A 20,925-nucleotide genomic window follows, 5' to 3' on the forward strand; every position below is an offset into this window, starting at 1 on the left:
TTTTCCTTTATAATGAATACACAACAGCATATTTAAAATTTCAAGCACACCTTCATCACTTTACACACTTTTCTATAACTGCCAGAAGATAATATATTTAAAATAAAAATAAAATATGTAGTCCAAGAACATCTCAGTGATTTTTACATTGATATGTGCTCAGAAATAAACATGATGCTAGTGGTAAAAGAAACCACCTGCCAATGCAGAGACATAAGAGACAGGGGTTTGATCCCTGGGTTGGGCAGATCCCCTGGAAAAGGTCAAGGGAACTACTCCAGTATATTGCCTGGAGAATCGCATGGATAGAGGAGCCTAACGAGCTACTGTCCATAGGGTTGCAAACAGTCGGACACGACTGAAGCAATTTAGCACGCAGAAATAAAACATTTCTTTGGAAAAAATTAAATAGATTGATTACAGAAATAAAGACAATTTAAAAACCAAGTCCAAATAATCTAATTTTAATAGGAACAGTCACCTTAGAGCAATTAAAAAGCATCTGACTAAAGCAAAAGGTTCAATGGTAATACTTCTAAGATAAACATTTCATTAAAAAAAATTTTGGGGGGGGCCACATGGCATGCAGGATCTTAGTTCCCTGACCAGAGATCAAATACGTACGCCCTACAGTTGAAGTACGGAGTCCTAACCACTGAATCACCAGGCAATTCCCATAGATTGATAAAATTTATTGATAACTGATTTATTCACTGTCATGCCACACAGTGTGTGGGATCTTAGTCTGCCAACTAGGGATTGAACTCAGGCCCTCAGCAGTGAGAACACAGAGTCCTAACCACTGGAACACCAGGGAATTCCCTTAAGATGAACATTTTAAAAATGATTAATATATTTGCTGTAAACTGTATAAATTGGTAATTAAAAAATTTTAAATTAAGAAAACTGTTAGGCTGCTTGGTCAAAAAACATTACACTGGCTTAAGGTGAATTACTTAGCATTATATTAGAAAATTACATTGTTTTACAATATATTACTTTAAAAAAGCTTATGTTTTTATTATCAAAAATGAATTAATGTTGAAAGAAATTATATGTACACGAGTGTGTATGTGTCCACATTCACTCTGCACACAAAACATTTAAAATACCACTCAAGGGACTTTGACAACAGTCCAGTGGTTAAGACTATGTGCTTCCACTGCAAAAAAAAAAAAAAAAAACAACCCAAAACACTACAACTTTAATTCATTAGATCTGTACCAAATCTTATTTGTAGCTTTGGAACATCAGGAAGCTCAGTTACCTGTATATCTCTCTCAGAGTATTCCTAGATTCTTTTCTTTTACTTAGCTTAAATATTAGCTCTGGATAATTAAAACCTGTATCAATGTAAATGTAATAAAAATAACTTCAAATGTAAATCAGATAAAAAAAAAAAGTAGCTGTAACAGACTCCAAAACCAAATATAAATCAGTTTTGATAGCTAAATGTGTTGGGTTACCAGTACATCTTTTATTCATCATATAAGTGAACAACTTTTATTCATCGTATAAGCGAACAACCACAACAATCAAGACAACTACAGCAAAATAATCATAGTTCACATTTAGAAAATATTACCTTGTCATTAAATGGCCAGGTTTATTATCTGAAATATCACGTTTTATTATTTTCTCTTTTTAAAGTTCATATTTTAAAACTAATCAGAAAAACTTTACTTCAAATACTACCAATAATATAAACAATTTAATATATTTAGTACAACCTGATTTTAAGGCTTTTCTTTAATGTTCAACCATATAATCTTTTAGGATCAAGATAGTTATGTTATATATTCAAAGGAAAAATTTCCCAAACTTGTCTTTGTAAATTAATAAAGAAATTGTTAATTGAAGAACTTAGAGTCAACAAAGGCTAAAATTAAAATATTTTTATTCATTTATATGGTAAATACTGTCTCCTACTAAAAAACAATGACATTAGTCTTTCAATCTGTCAAGCTTAGCTAAACAGAAAATCATATGTCTCTTTTTGATATCATATGTTGACATGATACAGAATGCAGGATGTAAAACTCAATTTAACACGCATATTAAGTAATTGTATAGATATGTAGAATCTTAGATAAATGGTCAAAATTATAAGTGAATGTTAAATGTGGGCACATGGATATTTCTATGTACACTGATGGGTTTAACAGAAAATACGTTTGCAATGATTTCTGGTAACCAGCTTGCTTTCTGTGAATCTTTAAATACCCAGTTCCAAATCCTCCAGCTCTTGGAGAAGGGCTTTCTCTTTCTGAATTTTCTCCAACTAGAAAAGTTTAAAACAATAAAGTTATTAAACAGGAAATGAAATAATTATTAGATCAATAGGCACATAGCGAAAGAGAAAAAATTTAGAGAAAGAATATACCTGAGACTTTACCAGATTTTTTGGTCACCACCGATTTAAAAAACACAGATTAGAGACAAGGTCTAATTTGTTGTTTGATATGAATCAAGTACTTGGGGGCAATCTCAAAAATGACAATGATTTCTGTTCATTTCCAAGGCAAACCATTCAATATCACAGTAACCCAAGTCTATGCTCCAACCACTAATGCCAAAGAAGCTGGAATGGTTTCTATGATGACCTATAAGACGTTCTAGAACTAACAGCAAAAAAAGATGTCTCTTTCATCATAGGCGACTGGAATGCAAAAGTAGGAAGTCAAGAGATACCTGGAGTAACAGACAACTTTGGCCTTGGAGTACAGAATGAAGCAGGGCAAAGGCTAATAAGAGTTTTGCCAAGAGAACGCACTGGTCATAGCAAACATCCCTTCCAACAACACAAGAAAAGACTTTACACGTGGATATCATCAGATGGTCAATCAGACGGAAATCAGACCGATTCTGTTCTTTGCAGCTGGAGAAGCTCTCTACAGTCAGCAAAAACAAGACTGGGAGCTGACAGTGGCTCAGATCATGAATTCCTTATTGCCAAATTCAGACTTAAATTGAAGAAAAGTAGGGAAAACCACTAGATCATTTGGTCATGACCTAAATCAAATCCCTTACGATTATACAATGGAAGTGACAGATTCAAGGGATTAGATCTGATAGAGTGCCTGAAGAACTATGGACAGAGGTTTGTGACACTGTATAGGAGGCAGTGATCAAGGCCATCCCCAAGAAAAAGAAATGTAAACAGGCAAAATGGTTGTCTAAGGAGGCTTACAAATAGCTGAAAAAGAAGAGAAGCAAAAGGCAAAGGAGAAAAGGAAAGATACATGCATCTTAATGCAGAATTCCAAAGAATAGCAAGGAGACATAAGAAAGTCCTCCTCAGTGATCAATGAAAAGAAACAGAGGAAAACAATAGAATGGGAAAGACTAGAGATCTCTTCAAGAAAATTATGAGATACGAAGGAAACTTTTCATGCAAAGATGGGCACAATAAAGGACAGAAATGGTATGGACCTAAAAGCAGAAGATATTAAGAAGAGGTGGCAAGAATACACAGAAGAACTACACAAAAAAGATCTTTATGACCCAGAAAATCACAATGGTGTGATCACTCACCTAGAACCAGACATTCTGGAATGCAAAGTCAAGTGGTCCTTAGGAAGCATCACATGAAAAAAGCTAGTGGAGGTGATGGAATTCCAGTTGAGCTATTTCAAATCCTGAAAGATGATGCTGTGAATGTACTACACTCGATATGCCAGCAAATTTGGAAACCTCAGCAGTGGCCACAGGACTGGGAAAAGGTCAGTTTTCACTCCAATCCCAAAGAAAGGCAATACCAAAGAATGCTCAAACTACCGCACAATTGCACTCATCTCACATGCTAGTAAAATAATGCTCAAAATTCTCCAAGCCAGGCTTCAACAGTACGTGAACCTTGAAGTTCCAGACGTTCAGGCTGGATTTAGAAAAGGCAGAGGAACCAGAGATCAAACTTCCAGCATCCACTGGATCATAGAAAAAGCAAGATAATTCCAGAAAAAAATCTACTGCTGCTTCATTGACTACACTAAAGCTTTTGACTGTATGGATCACAACAAACTGTGGAAAATTCTGAAGGAGATGGGAATACCAGACCATCTGACCTGCCTCCTGAGAAATCTGTATGCAGGTCAAGCCAACAGTTAGAACCCAACATGGAACAACAGACTGGTTCCAAATTTGGAAACGAATACATCAAGGCTGTATATTGTCACCCTGTTATTTAACTTCTATGCAGAGTACATCATGTGAAATGCCAGATTGGATGAAGCACAAGCTGGAATCAGGAGTGCCAGGAGAAATATCAGTAACCTCAGATATGCAGATGACACCATCCTTATGGCAGAAAGGTTAGAGAAGCTAAAAAGCCTCTTGATGAAAGTGAAAGAGGAAAGTGAAAAAGCTGGCTTAAAACTCAACATTCAAAAGATGAAGATCATGGCATCCAGTCCCATCACTTCATGGCAAATAGATAGGGAAATAATGGAAACAGTCAGAGACTTTATTTTGGGAGGCTCCAAAATCACTGCAGATGGTGAGTGCAGTCATGAAATTAAAAGATGCTTGCTCCATGGAAGAAAAGCTATGACCAACTTAGCATATTAAAAAGCAGAGACACTGCCAACAAAGGTCCTTGTCAAAGCTATGGTTTTTCCAGTAGTCACGTATGGATGTGAGAGTTGGACTGTCAAGAAAGCTGAGCGCCGAAGAATTGATGCTTTCTAACTGTGGTGTTGGAGAAGACTCTTGAGAGTCCCTTGGACTGCAAGGAGATCAAACCAGACAATCCTAAATGAAATCAGTCCTGAATACTGACTGGAAGGACATGCTGAACTTGAAGCTCCAATACTTTGGCTATCTGATGTGAAGAACTGACTCATTTGAAAAACCCTGATGCTGGGAAAGACTGAAGGAAGGAGAAGGGGACAAGAGAAGATGAGATGGATGGATAGCATCACTGACTCAATGGACATGAGTTTGAGCAAGCTCTAGGAGTTGGTGATGGACAGGGAAGTCTTGTGTGCTGCAGTCCATGGGGTCATAAAGAGTTGGACACAACTGAGCGACTGAACTGATGAATTAAGGAGACAAAAGACAGAGCTGTCTTACTGCATTCTCTAAGTCTAATAAATCTTCCATTCTACACTTGGGCTTCAAAGTGTGGAGGACAGGAGGAAGGAAAAGGGGAAACAGGACAGTGTGACCTGAGATACAGAAAAGAAGAAAATTTTCTATTTGTCTAACATAATAAGCCAGCAGCTACAGCATTAGTATGTCTCACAGGAAATAGGGACTCTCTCATTCACCACGATCCACGTTTTCCCCTATCCTTGCGTATTTCAAAAGAAGTTTTAAAATCTATATACTCTTTAATCTGATTAAATAGTTGCTTGTAATAAAAAGGGGAAGGGTGGTAGTAACTATGAGCCCAAATGAAAAATGCAGAAAAGACCTGATTTTTTTCTAGCTGTTTTCCAGTTGCTGCTTGTTCTTTCAGCTGTTCAATTGCTCTCAGTTTCTGTAAACACCAAACAGGAGTCAAAAGGAAGAAAGAATAAGTAATTTCAGAATGCACAAACTACTTTCAAAATTAAACATAAAACTGTGTACATTAAGAACATGAAATTTGGTATTTTTCAAAATTTTAATATTACTATATATGTACATCTATGTATATGTACATGTATGTAAATATATGTCTAATTTCACCATTTATTTCAGTACCTCATGGTACCTGGACCATGTCTTTAGCTTTAAGAGAAACTCAGTAATGTGGCCTGGGAAGCACTCTAGAAACCTGATTTTACCTCTAAGGCCACCATCACACAGTGGTTGCAATTTGACAATTAATAAACTTCCTTTGTCCCTCTTTCTTCATCTTTAAAAATGGGATGAATATCTGTCCTACCTGTCTCACAAGGGTATAATGAAGCAGTGAGTATAAAAATGTTCAAATGTCCATTATTTCTTATTACTCTAAAAATCAATAATAAAGAACTAATATCCCTTAGACATCTGTGAATAAAACTAAAATCAGTACCATTCCTAAGTTACAGTATTTCATGGTGAGAAAGCAACAACAAGGATTGCTACAAACCTCTCAGATGCCTGTCTTTAGGCATCTAAACACTATTTCCTTTATATAATTCTCATGTGTTCTTTCAATAAACACATGTGCTTTTCACTGAAGCCTCCCACCTTCTTTAGGTTCTTGATTTTTTTGTCTGTCTCAGGGTCCCCAGAAGTTGACTGAGAAATAGTATTTCGTGGTGTGCTTTGTGGGGCAGGAGCAGGTGGCATATCTGGACTCTTGTCAATTCTTGCTTCCTGCAGGAAATATTTTCAAGAATTCAGTTTTCAAAAATGAAATCATTGAAGTATTTCAACAAACATAGCCTTTTAGAAAACAAAATATGATTTAGAAAACATAGCCTTTTACACACTTTATATAAAGAAAGCAACTGAACTGCTGGCCTCAAGTATGTTATATCATCCCATAATAGTTATAATGAAGCTTAAAAAAATATTTCAGTACAATGAAATATCCAAAAGGCTAGATCTGTAACTTAAAGTAACATAATAATAAAATAAAAAATAGCATATTGGGGAATTCCATGGTGGCCTAGTGGTTTTAGGTCCCTGTGCTTCTACTGCAGGGCACAGAGGTTCAACCCCTGGTCCAGTAACTAAAGATCCCTCAAGACACGTGATGCAGCCCAAAAAAAAAAAAGGATTTTAGTAATATTAGCAAAATGTAATAAAAATATTATGTTAGTAATGTAAAATGTAATTAGTTATATAATAACAAATGGAAAGAAATGAAATGACCTTAGTAAACGAGATTACTGTTTCAGCCAATAAACATTCTAAATTTTTGGTTATTTTGGGATGTGCCATTATATGGATGATTTGGAAATGTGAGAGGGTTTATCTAACTAAGGTGTGTATGTGAAGTTTCACTCTTGGATATCCTCCAAAACTATGAGTATATAAACTCAAGTACATATAACAGATGATGTTACAGGGTAAGTCCCATAGAGATTTATTTACAATCAGATCAATTCAGCTCAGCAATACTGTGCCATGGAAAACTTTTTAAGTAGGGCTTCTACTTCTTCCTTACAGAGTTCCCCGTAGAATACACAGACTCTGCAAGACTCTAGAATCTCTTAGAGTTCTGGGTGGAATACTCCAAACTCCCAAAGCATCCTAGGGGAACATGGGACAGGGTATCACTTCTAGATCTCCAAATCTAAAAATGTCTGCCGGAGAGTTTTTAGACAGTGCAGAATTCGAGCATTTTATTTCTTTTTTAGAGTCATGTTGGTTCTAATTTGTACACTACAATCCACAAATGTTAATTCCTAACCTTCTATGTGAAAATATTACTGAGCATTTAAGAGTATTTAGAAAGAAATTATTTAGTTTTGACTCTTAAGGAGCCTATAAGTTCTGATAATATGGTGTAGTTTGGTATTTTTCATAATAAAAAAGGAGAAGACTGGATAAAAGGAGAAGAGACATACTTTGCCTACCAAAATTTACTTTTGAAATCTCATTAAAAAAAAAACTTTTTAAAATTATTTATTTTTATTTATTTTGGGGCTGTACTGGGTCAAATCATACTGGGTCCGATCTTCACCGCAGCATGCAGAATCCTTTAGGTGTGGCATGTGGGATCTAGTCCCCTGACCAGCAATTGAACTCGGGTCCTTTGCACTGGAAACGCAGAGTCTTTGCCACTGGATCACCAGGGAAGTCCTCCCAATTTTTTCAATTTAGTTGTTTGTGGGAATATCCTGGCAGTCCACTTTCACAGCTGAGAGCCTGGGTTCCATCCTTGGTGGCAGAACTAAGAGCCTGTAAGCTGGGTGGCATGTCCAAAAAAATAAAAATGTAGTTGTTTGTAATCAGGTGAGAATACTAATTTTCTAGGAAGATTCAGTTCAGTTCAGTCGCTCAGTCGTGTCCGACCCTTTGCGACCCCACGAACTAGAGCACACCAGGCCTCCCTGTCCATCACCAATTCCCAGAGTTCACTCAAACTCATGTCCATCGAGTCAGTGATGCCATCCAGCCATCTCATCCTCTGTTCATCCCCTTCTCCTCCTACCCCCAATCCCTCCCAGCATCAGGGTCTTTTCCAATGAGTCAACTCTTCTCATGAGGTGGCCAAAGTACTGGAGTTTCAGCTTTAACATCAGTCCTTCCAAAGAACACCCAGGACTGATCTCCTTTAGAATGGACTAGTCAGATCTCCCTGCAGTCCAAGGGACTCTCAAGAGTCTTCTCCAACACACAGTTCAAAAGCATCAATTCTTTGGTGCTCAGCTTTCTTCACAGTCCAACTCTCACATCCATGCATGACTACTGGAAAAACCATAGCCTTGACTAGACGGACCTCTGTGGGCAAAGTAATGCCTCTGCTTTTTAATATGCTATCTAGGTTGGTCATAACTTTCCTTCCAAGGAGTAATCATCTTTTAATTTCATGGCTGCAATCACCATCTGCAGTGATTTTGGAGCCCCCAAAATTAAAGTCTGACACTGTTTCCACTGTTTCCCCATCTATTTTCCATGAAGTGATGGGACCAGATGCCATGATCTTCGTTTTCTGAATGTTGAGCTTTAAGCCAACTTTTTCACTCTCCTCTTTCACTTTCATCAAGAGGCTTTTGAGTTCCTCTTCACTTTCTGCCATAAGGGTGGTGTCATCTGCATATCTGAGGTTATTGATATTTTTCCCGGCAACCTTGATTCCAGCTTGTGCTTCTTCCAGCCCAGCATTTCTCATGATGTACTCTGCATATAAGTTAAACAAGCAGGGTGACAATATACAGCCTTGATGTACTGCTTTTCCTATTTGGAACCAGTCTGTTGTTCCATGTTCAATTCTAACTGTTGCTTCTTGACCTGCATACAGGTTTCTCAAGAGGCAGGTCAGGCGGTCTGGTATTCCCATCTCTTTCAGAATTTTCCACAGTTTATTGTGATCCACCCAGTCAAAGGCTTTGGCATAGTCAATAAAGCAGAAATAGATGTTTTTCTGGAACTCTCTTGCTTTTTCCATGATCCACCGGATGTTGGCAATTTGATCTCTGGTTCCTCTGCCTTTTCTAAATCCAGCTTGAACACCTGGAAGTTTATGGTTCACGTATTGCTGAAGCCTGGCTTGGAGAATTTTGAGCATTACTTTACTAGCATGTGAGATGAGTGCAACTGTGCGGTAGTTTGAGCATTCTTTGGCATTGCCTTTCTTTGGGACTGGAATGAAAACTGACCTTTTCCAGTCCTGTGGCCACTGCTGAGTTGTCCAAATTTGCTGGCATATTGAGTGCAGCGCTTTCACAGCATTATCTTTCAGGATTTGAAATAGCTCAACTGGAATTTCATCACCTCCACTAGCTTTGTTCGTAGTGATGCTTTCTAAGGCCCACTTGACTTCACATTGTCTGGCTCTAGGTGAGGGATCATACCATCGTGATTATCTGGGTCGTGAAGATCTTTTTTGTACAGTTCTTCTGTGTATTCTTGCCACCTCTTCTTAATATCTTCTGCTTCTGTTAGGTCCATACCATTTCTGTCCTTTATCGAGCCCACCTTTGCATGAAATGGTCCCTTGGCATCTCTAATTTTCTTGAAAATTAATATCATATAAAAAATTATTAAAGTTAAGTGAAATATGACACAATTTCTTCGTATTTTAAAAAACAAAGAGTAAGTCAAAATGTCTATGTTACTGTATTTAAATTCTGGTCACTCTCTGGAAAGGCTATGCATATGATAAGATTAAACTCTTTGTTTCACTTATTTTTGATAAAGATGATAAGTTCATAGGATCACCATAAATTTATAAAAGTACTTGGTTAGATTATATACATCTGACTCCTTCTCTTTGGTTCCTTAATTCACAGTCAGGCATAAGAAAAACGGTCTGGTTAAGGTGAGGTCCTATCATAGATTGTTTACCTCATTCTACCTCACAATCATAACTTTTACTAACTTCAACCAGTTGTCTCAAAAAAAAAAATAATTCTTTGCATATTGATAGAATTATCTTGAAAGTAGAAAACAGTTTGCTCTCACTGAGAAAACATGCAAAGAGCAACTCTACAATGATGGGTTAGTAGTATCATCTTTAGTAAATAACGTGTGTCGGTGATTATATGGCTGTATGCAGGGGGGTGTGGGAGAGTGTTTCTGTAATTATTACGTTTTACAGTAAAAGCACGCATTGTTTTTTCAAAAGAGCCACAGGGCTATCATTAAGAAAGTCACTATTTTAATATTAGTTTTTCTAAATTAGAAAACTGAGTCTATAACCCTCTTCCCAAAATTTTATGTACTCAAGTATCAGAAAAACACACAAAATAAACGACTAATATTTTATTACAAAGGGAATTTACTTAGCTCAGTACCAGCAATGCTCATATTAAAAGTATCTTTTGATAAAGAGGAAGAAATATCACATAAAAATAGGATTCTGTGTTGAAAAGATTTCTGAAGACCCTTAAATCTCAATTAGAAGGAATCTTATACAGTCATTGTAAAAAACAGGATGGCAGTTCCTCAAGAAATTAAACACAGAGCTACCATATGATCCAGCAATCTCTCTTCTGGGTATACATCCAAAGGAAACAAAATCATTATCCCAAAGAGGTATCTGTACTCCCAGGTTTGTCGCAATATTATTTATAATAGCCAGGGTATGGAAACAAGCCAAGTGTCCATCAACAAAAGAATGAATATAGAAAATGTAATATATCAACATCAAACATATATAGAGTAGAATAGTATCCAGCCATAAAAAAATAAATAAATAAAAAGGAAATCCTACCATTTGCAACAACATGTATGAACCTGGAGGGCATTATGCTAAGTGCAAAAAGCCAGAAAGAGAAAGATAAACAGATAAATACTGCATGGCATCATTTATAAGTGGAATCTAAAAAAGAGAGAAGTCAAAATCACATAAATGGAGAGTATAAATGGTGGCTGTCGGGAGCTAGAGGAAATGGGGGATAGGAGAAATGGGAAGGGGCTGGTGAAAGGGTACAAACTTTCAGTTATAGGATAAATAAGATTTGAGGATATCATGTAGAATACGGAGACTATAGTTGATAATATTTTATTATACTGAACACAGTGATTGAAATTTGCTAAGAAAGCAGAATTTAATTGCTCCATCCCTCAGAATATATGTGTTATACATGTGTTAATTAACTTGACTGTAGGAATCCTATTACAATGTATATCTATATCATATCATCATGCTGGACACTTTTAAGATTTTTATTTGTCAATTACACCTATAATCATTAGCTGGAAAACCAACGACAACAAAAAAGGAATCTTAGCTACTAGTCTGTAACATCAGGCACCAGCAGAGGTCCCTACCCACTCTGATGAGAGACTAAGTCCTGCTTTTAAACAAGTCTAATACGTGGATTAGATTATTTTACTTGTAATCACCAAAGCTTAGGTTATTTACAGATATTTCTGGGGATAAAAATATATCAAATCATTATCATTGGTGTGTACAAAAGAACACACCAATATTTTAAGCTCAGATTTTAGCAGAATATGGTTACACAATGAAATTGTACTGGAGAAGGAAATGGCAACCACTCCAGTATTTTTGCCTGGAGAATCCCAAGGACAGAAGAGCCTGGCAGGCTACAGTCCCTGGGGTCACAAAGAGTTGGACATGACTGAGTGACTGAAGATGAAAGAAATTCTGTACCTTAAAATAGTAACTGTCTACCAAAACACCCAAGTAACCTAGAACTGTCAAAATCTAAGCATTAATAGGCAAGACCAAATTGTCTAAACCTCAAAAATGTGATTACCACGACTTTAACAACCATGTTTCTAGCAGCTGGTCTCACTACCACCATAAGCCACAAGCCATCACTATTTACTTGTCAATTGTTGTTTTTCAACTATGAAGTATATAAAAAAATTCTTTTAGAACAATTCCACTGTTTGGATACTTCTGGTATTTAGATTTCTAGTTGAACAATTTCCTGTAGCAATCTATTGAGTGACAAAATGGCTTTATAATCATGTAATTTCTGGTCTCTCCTAAATACATGGTTTAAGAAAGCAAACTATACCACATCACCCAGGCTCCTCCAAAACAGTCTGTTACAAGTAACACACTACATAATCCCACTAGGGTTTCAGGTCTTAAGGTCAGTCCCAGTTTCCTCAGTCCCACGTTACACATACAGGACTACTGAGAAATTCATAGGTAAACACAAAAGAGACATTTTGGCTACTTATGTCTAACTCCAACTACATTTTATAATCTAACAATCAAGTTTTTAGGACTACAATTCTTTAAACTTTAAGGCATAGAGCTAATTTAACTGGTTTGGTCTGTTTTGGTTTGAAAAGATAAGTGTCCCAAGTACCTGCTTTGCAGCTTTCTTAGCCTCATGCTTCCTTTGATTTTTAAGGGCTGTTTTTGATAATGGCTTCTCATTTCCTGGTTGTGGTTTCATATTCTGAGGTGGTTCTTCTTCGTGCTATGGAAAATACAAATAAATGATTCTGAAATGGAGTCCATGTTTTTAAAAACATATACAACAAATTATACAATTTTGCTAGTACATGACAAATTTATTTTATCAAATTTATCTTAAGTTTACTGACAAAGAACATTTCAAAACTCCTGTGGCAGGTTTACTTCAATGGTCAGGATGGATTTAATAAGGATCTTCCTATTAGTTGATATACGGTATCTTTCAATTACATAAGGGCCAGCAAAATTCACTTTATTTTTATTTAAACAATGGCATTTTTCCTAGTACTACCACTGACACATGATTTTTATAAAATTAGATACTAACAATAGCTTCTTCTGTGGTCCTTTTGGATCTGACTACTGCCAAAAGAAATTCAGTTGCCTCAATTATTTTCTTTGCACAAATAGTCAATTGATACATCTTTACTTGCAAAATCAGAGATTAGAAGATAAATGGAAAAAAAAAACCGACAGTAAGAAAACAAATTGAATAGGAAGGAGTAAATAAATTACATAATTATAAATCCAGCTAACATAATGAAGAAGTCTTTAAAAAACTAAGCAATTTGTCAGACTGTACAATGAAAACAAGCAATCATTTTCATCATCAGGTATTTCTATAATTATTAACTACATTCAATAAGAGGGTGAATTACAGGTAGGATCAAGAAGGATTTAATGTAAAACATGATGACTATACTTGATAACACTGTATTGCATAACTGTACAGCTCAAATTCCTTGAGAGCAAAATTCAAATGTTCTCAATAAATAAATAAATAAGGTGATGGATGTGTTAATCCCCAGGTGAGAGGAAACCTTTTCAATGTATATCAAATCACCATGATGTACCCTCTAAATATCTTATAATTTTATAGGTAAATTATGTTCCAATGAAGCTGGGGAAAAAAAAAGTAACACCAGAGTAATTTCAGGCAACATGTAGTATAAACAACAGTACTCAACTTCTTATCAGATTCATTTACTTATTGATTTCTCTCAACTGCTATAATCTGAATGCTGTCTCTTAAACTCTCCATACTCAGCACATCAAAAGGACCAGATCTCCATGAAGTTTTTTGAGTACTAGATCTCAGAGCTGTGTCGTACTTAACAAGTGCCATAATCAAATGGGCAGGGATCAAACATTTAAGATATAGTAATAGCAAAAAATCATAAGGTGATTTTTATCTTAGCAGCTGCACTAACTATAGAAAGCATCAAAGTTCTATGTGTGAACATACCCTACTTGAAGCAACTGAATATATGAGAATCCATATTTGTAGAAGAGACAAATTTGCAGAGCAAGCCTTTCACTTTTTTTTATATCCACTGCTCATAATGATAGTTAAGATATACTAATATTTACTGAACATTTGTGTTATACATCAACATTCTTTCAATTGTGAGCTCTTCTATATAGTATCTTGCTTTAGTTGAAAAGTTTCCACTCATGAGAACTTCAAAAACAGACAAAGCAATTAAGAAAGATGCAGTAAGAAAGCATGAAGTCTCTTCCACTCTATAACCACCATGTAGCCATTGACAGACTTTCATTTTAGATGAAAAAAATCCACACAGTTATTACGGATCACAGGCTTTTCTGGCTTTAGTATGTGTCTACTCAACTTTGCTATAATCTGAATGCTGTCTTTAAACTATCCATACTCAGCAATTTCATTCTTACTAATAAAACTTGTTTCTTCAGTAACATTAACTCTAACACTGTTTTGATGAACACATCATATAAAAGTGAAGCTTTTCCAAAAGCCAAGAAATACTTCTTTAATTAATATATAAACTTTTTACTTATAAAAAAAGTAACCTTTTTTCTTCAGGGGGAAGAATCCAAACACATTTTTTCCTCCTTCTTCTATGTAACCCTCTTTCTTTGTGAAATTATCAACCAGGCTATCTTTGTTTCTAGTAATTTCTTGACAATATTTTCTTTGCCATTTAGCTCTTTTCTGGAATTAAATACAAAAATTTCTCATTTATAGGCATGTAGCTCCTTCAACTAAAATGATGTGACAGAGTCACATAATCCCCAGGTTATATATAAAAGCAAAAATTTAGTGGAAATCTTAACTGTCAAAAAAGTTTAGTTTTAAGAAGCTCTCACATAGTTTTCTCCCACTTTTTTCAAAGTATATTCTATTTTAATTTTTCTCCCTCCACTGACCAAAACAAATTAGTTTTATGAGTCAGAGAACAAAAATATATACTATTAATAATTCAGAATTTCTTTCTCTTGTGCTAAATTGCACAGATTCAGAAAGCAGGATGGGTTGAGGTCACTTCTTTTTTTTAATCTTGTGTAAGAAAAATTTCAATTGAGAGAGAACAAATTTTAAGACTAATATATCCTTTTTAAAAATCTAAAGACAAAAATAGTAAATAGGGCTTAATTTGTTATATATTTTAACTAAATAACAATGCAACAAAAATGTTTAAATACCAAGCACAGCACAGCACATAAGTGGCATAAGTGAAGCACAGAAATATTTATCCTTTGAAAAAGTATCTACTTCCCTGAGTGCCTAATCATTTAGTGACTACATAGTTGGACACGACTTAGCGACTGAGCACAAGCCCAAGACCATGCATTAGGTGTATATTAGGACAGTACACCTAATGTATGGTCTTGAGCTTGTGCTCAGTCGCTAAGTGGTGATCAACTCTTTTTGACCCTATAGACTGCAATCTGCCAGGCTCCTCTGTCCATGGGATTTCCCAGGCAAGAATACTGCTGTAGGTCGCTATTTCTTCCTCCAGGGAATCTTCCCAACTCAGAGATCGAACCTGTGTCTCCTGCATTGGCAGGCAGATTCTCTACCACTGAGCCACCTGGGAAGTACCTTTCTATTAATACCAGTAATTTTGTTATTCATTCTTTTTTTATTTTTTGTTGTTGTTCATTCTTAGAGTAACTTTATTCCTCAACATCATCACAGAAACTCATGTCATTAATAAATGCTCTCTCCTGAGCTCTGAAACATCTTACAGTAGATCAGAATCTGACGAATACTCGAACCACAATTTTGCATCAGAGGTAAGGATCTAATGGTCCAAGGACAAGTGTGTTTTGTTTGATCAGCAGTGTCTTAAAAAAACTGAGGCATTTCATACAAGCATCCAGACTTGTTTTGTCTTGAAAAATCAAACATTTTGGCAAACTGGGCCTAAAAATCTCCTGTGGAAACAAAAGGCTACTGTTGTGCAGTTGCTATGGCCTTTAAAGAGGGAATGTTCTCTCTCTTCACCCCTCCCCACCACTCACCACTGTCTCACACTACCAGCCTAGCTTGACAGGCATTTGAATTTGAGCCCACACTCTACAGCCAGTTAAGTCACACCCACTCATCTTTCCCAAGATTTTACATTAATTACTTTGCCAAGTTAACAACCTTTCACCATCTTCAGCAGCAGGTCCTCCACAATTTCTACCCTAGAGTTTATATCTTCTAATCAGATACCAAGTAACACAAAAACATGCATAAGAAAAAGATCTAGGGCATAAAGAATGGATGTATGGATACCAGAGCGGGGAAGAAGGGGAGGGATGAATTGGGAGATTGGGTTTGACATATACACTACTGATATTATGTATTAACTAGATAACAAATGAGAACCTACTGTATAGCACAGGGAACTCTACTCAGTGCTCTGCAGTGACCTAAATGGGAAAGAAGCCTAAAAAAAAGGGAATATGTATATACATATAGCTGGTTCACTTTGCTGAACAGCAAAAACACACACAACATTGTAAAGCAAGTATACTCCAATAAAAATTAATAAATAAATTAAAAAAAAGATCTAGGGAACTCTGCATTGAAAAACCTTTTCCTACCAAAGTAGTAAAACTCTACTTACCAGTTTGGAATTGGTGACTGGTTTATTTCTTAAAGCTGGGGGTCTATAAGCTGTTGCAACTTTAGGTTCTTCACTAGGCACATCACTTGGAACTACTTGGTAAGTTATTGCTTTTTCTGGAAATATTCCATCTAAGAATGGCTGCCAAGAAACCTGCCATAATTCTGCATTTGATGGTACATCATACTTGTGCAAGACAGAGCCTGTATAATGCCAAATCTTGTACCCATTATTAACACGTAACCGTGGGGCACATGTGGCTGTTAAAATATGCTCACCATCTGGGCACCAAGCAAAATATGTAGAATCAGAGGCCACTGGTTTAGAGATAAGTTTGTACTTTTTAACATCCCACACTTCCATTTGTCCCCTCAGATTCCCAAATCCAGCTAGTACTAATATATGTCCATGAGGGCTGTAGTAGGCTGCATTACGAGGGCCAGTTCCAAAGTCAAATACGGGATCACACTTCAGGTTGAAAACTGTCGCTTTGGCAGGCATGAACCCATACACGGCACAAAACTCAGTAGAACTAGAATTCCAAACCACATCGTAGATGGGGCCGTTTTTCGCTGGAAAAAGAAGATAAAATCTGTTAGAGATAAAGAATTCTATACAGGAATATAATATTTAGTAGTACAAGTTATAATCATACAATATTCATAAACAAGTCAAACAAGAAAAATCCAAAACTTTCACAGTATGATAAAATTAAGATTTTTTACATGACATACTGTGGGAATTAATGTATATTTCCTTTAAACATTTTGGAAATTTGGACTCATAGAAGCATCAGCTATTATTATTATTAAACTATTGACAGTTTTCCTTGAGAGAGGCAATATATGTATATAGCAATAAAAACACAAAAAAGACATGCCACAAAAATAAGCCTCTCTGGTGGTTCAGTGGTAAAGAACTTGCCTGCCAATTCAGGAGATGTGGGTTCCATCCCTGGGTCAGGAAGAGCCCCTGGAGAAGGAAGTGGCAACCCACTCCAGTATACTTGCCTAGAAAATCCCACTGACAGAGGAGCCTAGCATGCTACAGCGTGGGGTCGCAAAAGAGTCAGACACAACTTAGAGACTAAACAACCATGACACAAGGACAACCAATCCTCTATCATATTTCCTGCATATTATTTCAGAATATTTTTGTTGAAATTAAGGTTCTCTCCCTTAAATACATAAATGCACACACACACACAAAAGTTTTAAACCTTTCTTGTTTCATTTAATACTCCTATCTTGGAAATTCTTCCGTAAAGGCACACTGAGCTTTGCCTCATTCAGCTGCACTGCGTTCCATTACAAACCCTGCTATTTACTTTCCATTTGTGTAAATTTACACAAATAACACCTGTAAGAGAGAAACTGCCTGGTCAAAGGACACATAAATTTACTTGATAATGTACACTGAAATGCCCTTTAAAGAAGTTGCACCAATTTACACTACCAATAATTTTTGATAGCAAAGACTTTCCCCTCATTCTCACTCACTGTTTCATATTTTTATCTTTGCCAACCTACTAAGTGGAAAACTGTGTCTGGTTTCCTTTATTATAAGCTAAGCACCTTTTAATACACTTATACATAATCTTATTTCTTTTTTTAGTGCCCTATAATATAGTCCTGTGGACTATTTTTTACTGTCCTATACCTATTTTTATTTCCTATTATTGGTCTTTGTTATACTTAATATACTATCAAAAATCATCTTTTCTCATAATCATCCCTTTTCTAAAAATATTTTTCCCTAATATATTGTTTGTTTTGCTTAGTTTATGGACTTTTTTCTTCCCCCAATGTAGAAATCTATAATTTCATATACTCAAACTTACCACTTGCCCCATATGACTTCTGTCGTGTTTAGAAAGTCTTATTCTACTTTAAGATTAGAAGAAAATTCTCCCGCATTTTCTTCTAGTTCTATAGTTTTAGACATAATTTTTTGGCCCAGCCAGAACTTATTTTGGTAAACAAGTAGTAGCAAAATCTTTTTGTTACAAATAGCCAACTGTCCCCAAAGCATGTATTAAAAGAGCAGCATTTTTACCCATGATTCAAATGCTGACTTTATTATAAGTCAATGGCTACAGAAGTATGGATCTATTTCTGAATCCTGTTGTTTTCCACTGATTATCTGCCTAACCATAACACAGAACGAAACTGTCTTCATTACAATTGCTTTATATCTTAATAGTATCAGAATCCCTCTTTCCTTACTCTTTTTTTACATAGTTTTCAAACCATTCTTGCATGTTTACTTTTTGATAGCAACTTTGGAACGAGCTTATCTAGTTGTAAAAAAAGAAAATCCACTGGCATTCTAATTTAATTTTTAGATCAGTTTGGAGAGAAATGACATCTTTGTAAAATTCTCACGAAAGGTTAGTTTGCCCTTCGTTAGTTTTAGTTTTCTTCCTATCAGCCCTATATATTTCTTGTTTTTTTGTTGCCATATATGGAATCTTTCCTTCCATTATGCTTTATAAGAGGATGCTGTTTATACTGTGACAATCTGTATGAGCTGAGGTGATTTGCTTTTCACCTTTCAAAACGTATACTTATTCTTTTGATCAGGAATACTGACTAGGTCTTTCAGAATGTTCAACAATAGTAGAAAGTGCATGGGGGGAGTCATCCTTGTTTGGTTCCTGACTTCAATGGGACTACATACTGTTTTAAAAGAAAGTTTACCTTACCCTTAGATGTTCAATTCAAAATAAAAAAGATTACTGAGTTGCAGGAATTTTAAAACTATTAAGTTACCTTAACTCCTTGAAACAAAGTATGAAGTGGCTAACACTCTTCAGTTCTGAAGATGATGCTAAACCCACTAGATCAACTTGCTGTCATAGTTAAATAAGCTCCCAAAGAGCTAATACAGTGGAATTACCTCACTCAGCAAGTTCCCTACTCAACTTACAGCAAAACTAAATTAACTAATTGGATTCTGTCAAAATAGGGTATGTTTGGGGATGAGTTAAATTCCTTAATGAAGATAAATTTTATCTTAAAGGTTGTTAAAATACGTGAGTTCTATCACTTGATCAACAACTTAGATGTGGACTTCCCTGGTGGTCTGGTGGTTAAGAATTTGCCTTGCAATGCAGGGAAAGTGGGGTCAATCCCTGGTCAAGGAACGAAGATCACACATGCTGTGGAGCAGCTAAGCCTACTGAGCCTGTGAGCCACAATCAGAGAGTCTGTGTGCTGCAGCTAAGACCTGACACAACTTAAAAAAAAAAAAAAAAAAGAACTTCGATGGTAACATTTTTATGGCACAGTATTTTTGACTATCATCGATTCTCCCAAAGGGAGACTCCTGGAGCACTCACGTAATTGTACCACGGCACTTTCTCCATTTGTTGCAATGTAGTGCAGCGTCTGTTCCCCATAGTAGGAAGCTCCTGTCTTGTCAACATCTGTACTAGCTATTACCAACACAGCAGTAGCTAAAAGGATAAAAACTTTCATTAGGTTTAAAACATAAATTAACCTAATGTTGATAAGAAGAGCATTAAAAAGTGTAACAGACCATATGTAAATTTTCAATAAACAAACACTGGTAATTTTTCCTTTTTCTATACACACAGGAATATAAGTCTCAATTAATGCTTGATAAACAAAATGGGAGATAAAAAGATATTTCTCATACCTTTTTTATTCCATAGCATTGTGACCTTATCAGCCTTAAAGAAACTTTTATTGGCTAAAGCTGCATGAGGCTCATCAAAGTTGGGGTACTGATATAATCTAACAAATGAAGGTGCACCCTTACTTCCTGGAACATAGACAGCCACCTAAGATACACAGACATAAGTAAATACTTAATTTTTTGAAGCATATAAACTAAGATGGACATGTCTTTAAAGTCACCAAAAACTAGGAAAAGGCTTAATCTCAAACCATTCCACATGAACAAACAAAAACATTAGCAATTACCTTGTATGGTTGGGGTCCAGGTGATAACACAAAATCATTAATTTTTTTCAAATGCAATTTATTTGCAATTGTGTCTAAAAAAAAAAGTAAATGGTGTTAGGTTAATGAGCAAAAGGTAATAGATATGTGTCAAATTCTGAATATATCATAAAAGGTTAATGTAACTATACACAAAATGTAGTCTCATGTAGGCCAGGCAGAGCTACACAGTAGAAAAAGCATGGGGTGAGAGCGAGATAGACCTATGCTTGAATTCTTACTCAGACACTACTAACTGTGTGACCTTCGCCAAGTAAGAGAATCACATACTTAATTCCTAGTACACAGTGCCAGGCACAAAGTAGGTATTAAATAGGTATCTATTCTCTTCCCTTAAACCTCTGAACTAATGTTGTCGTAGAGCCCATCTGATGGGAAAGATGACTAGCTTGCTACTGTAGAATGTGGATATGAAAATTCCGTAATTAACATGATACACAGATCCATAACAATGATAATCACAACAATAGTAACAATAACAATGGCTGGATATTTGTTGAATGATTACTCCGTGCCAGGTAGTAAGAAACCATGTTATCAACACTACTGCTCTCATGGTCAATGGGATCAAGAGCTA

The 20,925-nt window shown here is 35.8% G+C and overlaps 1 protein-coding gene across 7 annotated transcripts in view; it reads right to left on the reverse strand.

Annotated features, from left to right (window-relative positions):
- Positions 1-601: 601 nt before the first annotated feature.
- EIF2A (eukaryotic translation initiation factor 2A) overlaps positions 602-20,925 on the reverse strand; it is a 42,831-nt gene continuing 22,507 nt past the window's right edge. For 6 of the 7 annotated variants that reach the window (XM_055569374.1, XM_055569372.1, XM_055569370.1 and 3 more), the window contains 8 exons: positions 20,310-20,383; positions 20,023-20,167; positions 19,703-19,819; positions 16,363-16,934; positions 12,378-12,491; positions 6,160-6,288; positions 5,414-5,479; positions 602-2,281 (listed from right to left, as the gene is read on the reverse strand). In XM_055569374.1, coding sequence (XP_055425349.1) covers positions 2,216-2,281; positions 5,414-5,479; positions 6,160-6,288; positions 12,378-12,491; positions 16,363-16,934; positions 19,703-19,819; positions 20,023-20,167; positions 20,310-20,383 — 1,283 coding nt within the window. In that variant the 3' untranslated portion in view covers positions 602-2,215. Of the gene's footprint in view, positions 2,282-5,413; positions 5,480-6,058; positions 6,289-12,377; positions 12,492-16,362; positions 16,935-19,702; positions 19,820-20,022; positions 20,168-20,309; positions 20,384-20,925 lie in introns of all 7 variants that reach the window. The other variant, XR_008710709.1, reaches the window with a different exon arrangement.

Source organism: Bubalus kerabau, chromosome 2, assembly GCF_029407905.1.
Source record: "Bubalus kerabau isolate K-KA32 ecotype Philippines breed swamp buffalo chromosome 2, PCC_UOA_SB_1v2, whole genome shotgun sequence".
Lineage (NCBI taxonomy): Eukaryota > Metazoa > Chordata > Mammalia > Artiodactyla > Bovidae > Bubalus > Bubalus kerabau.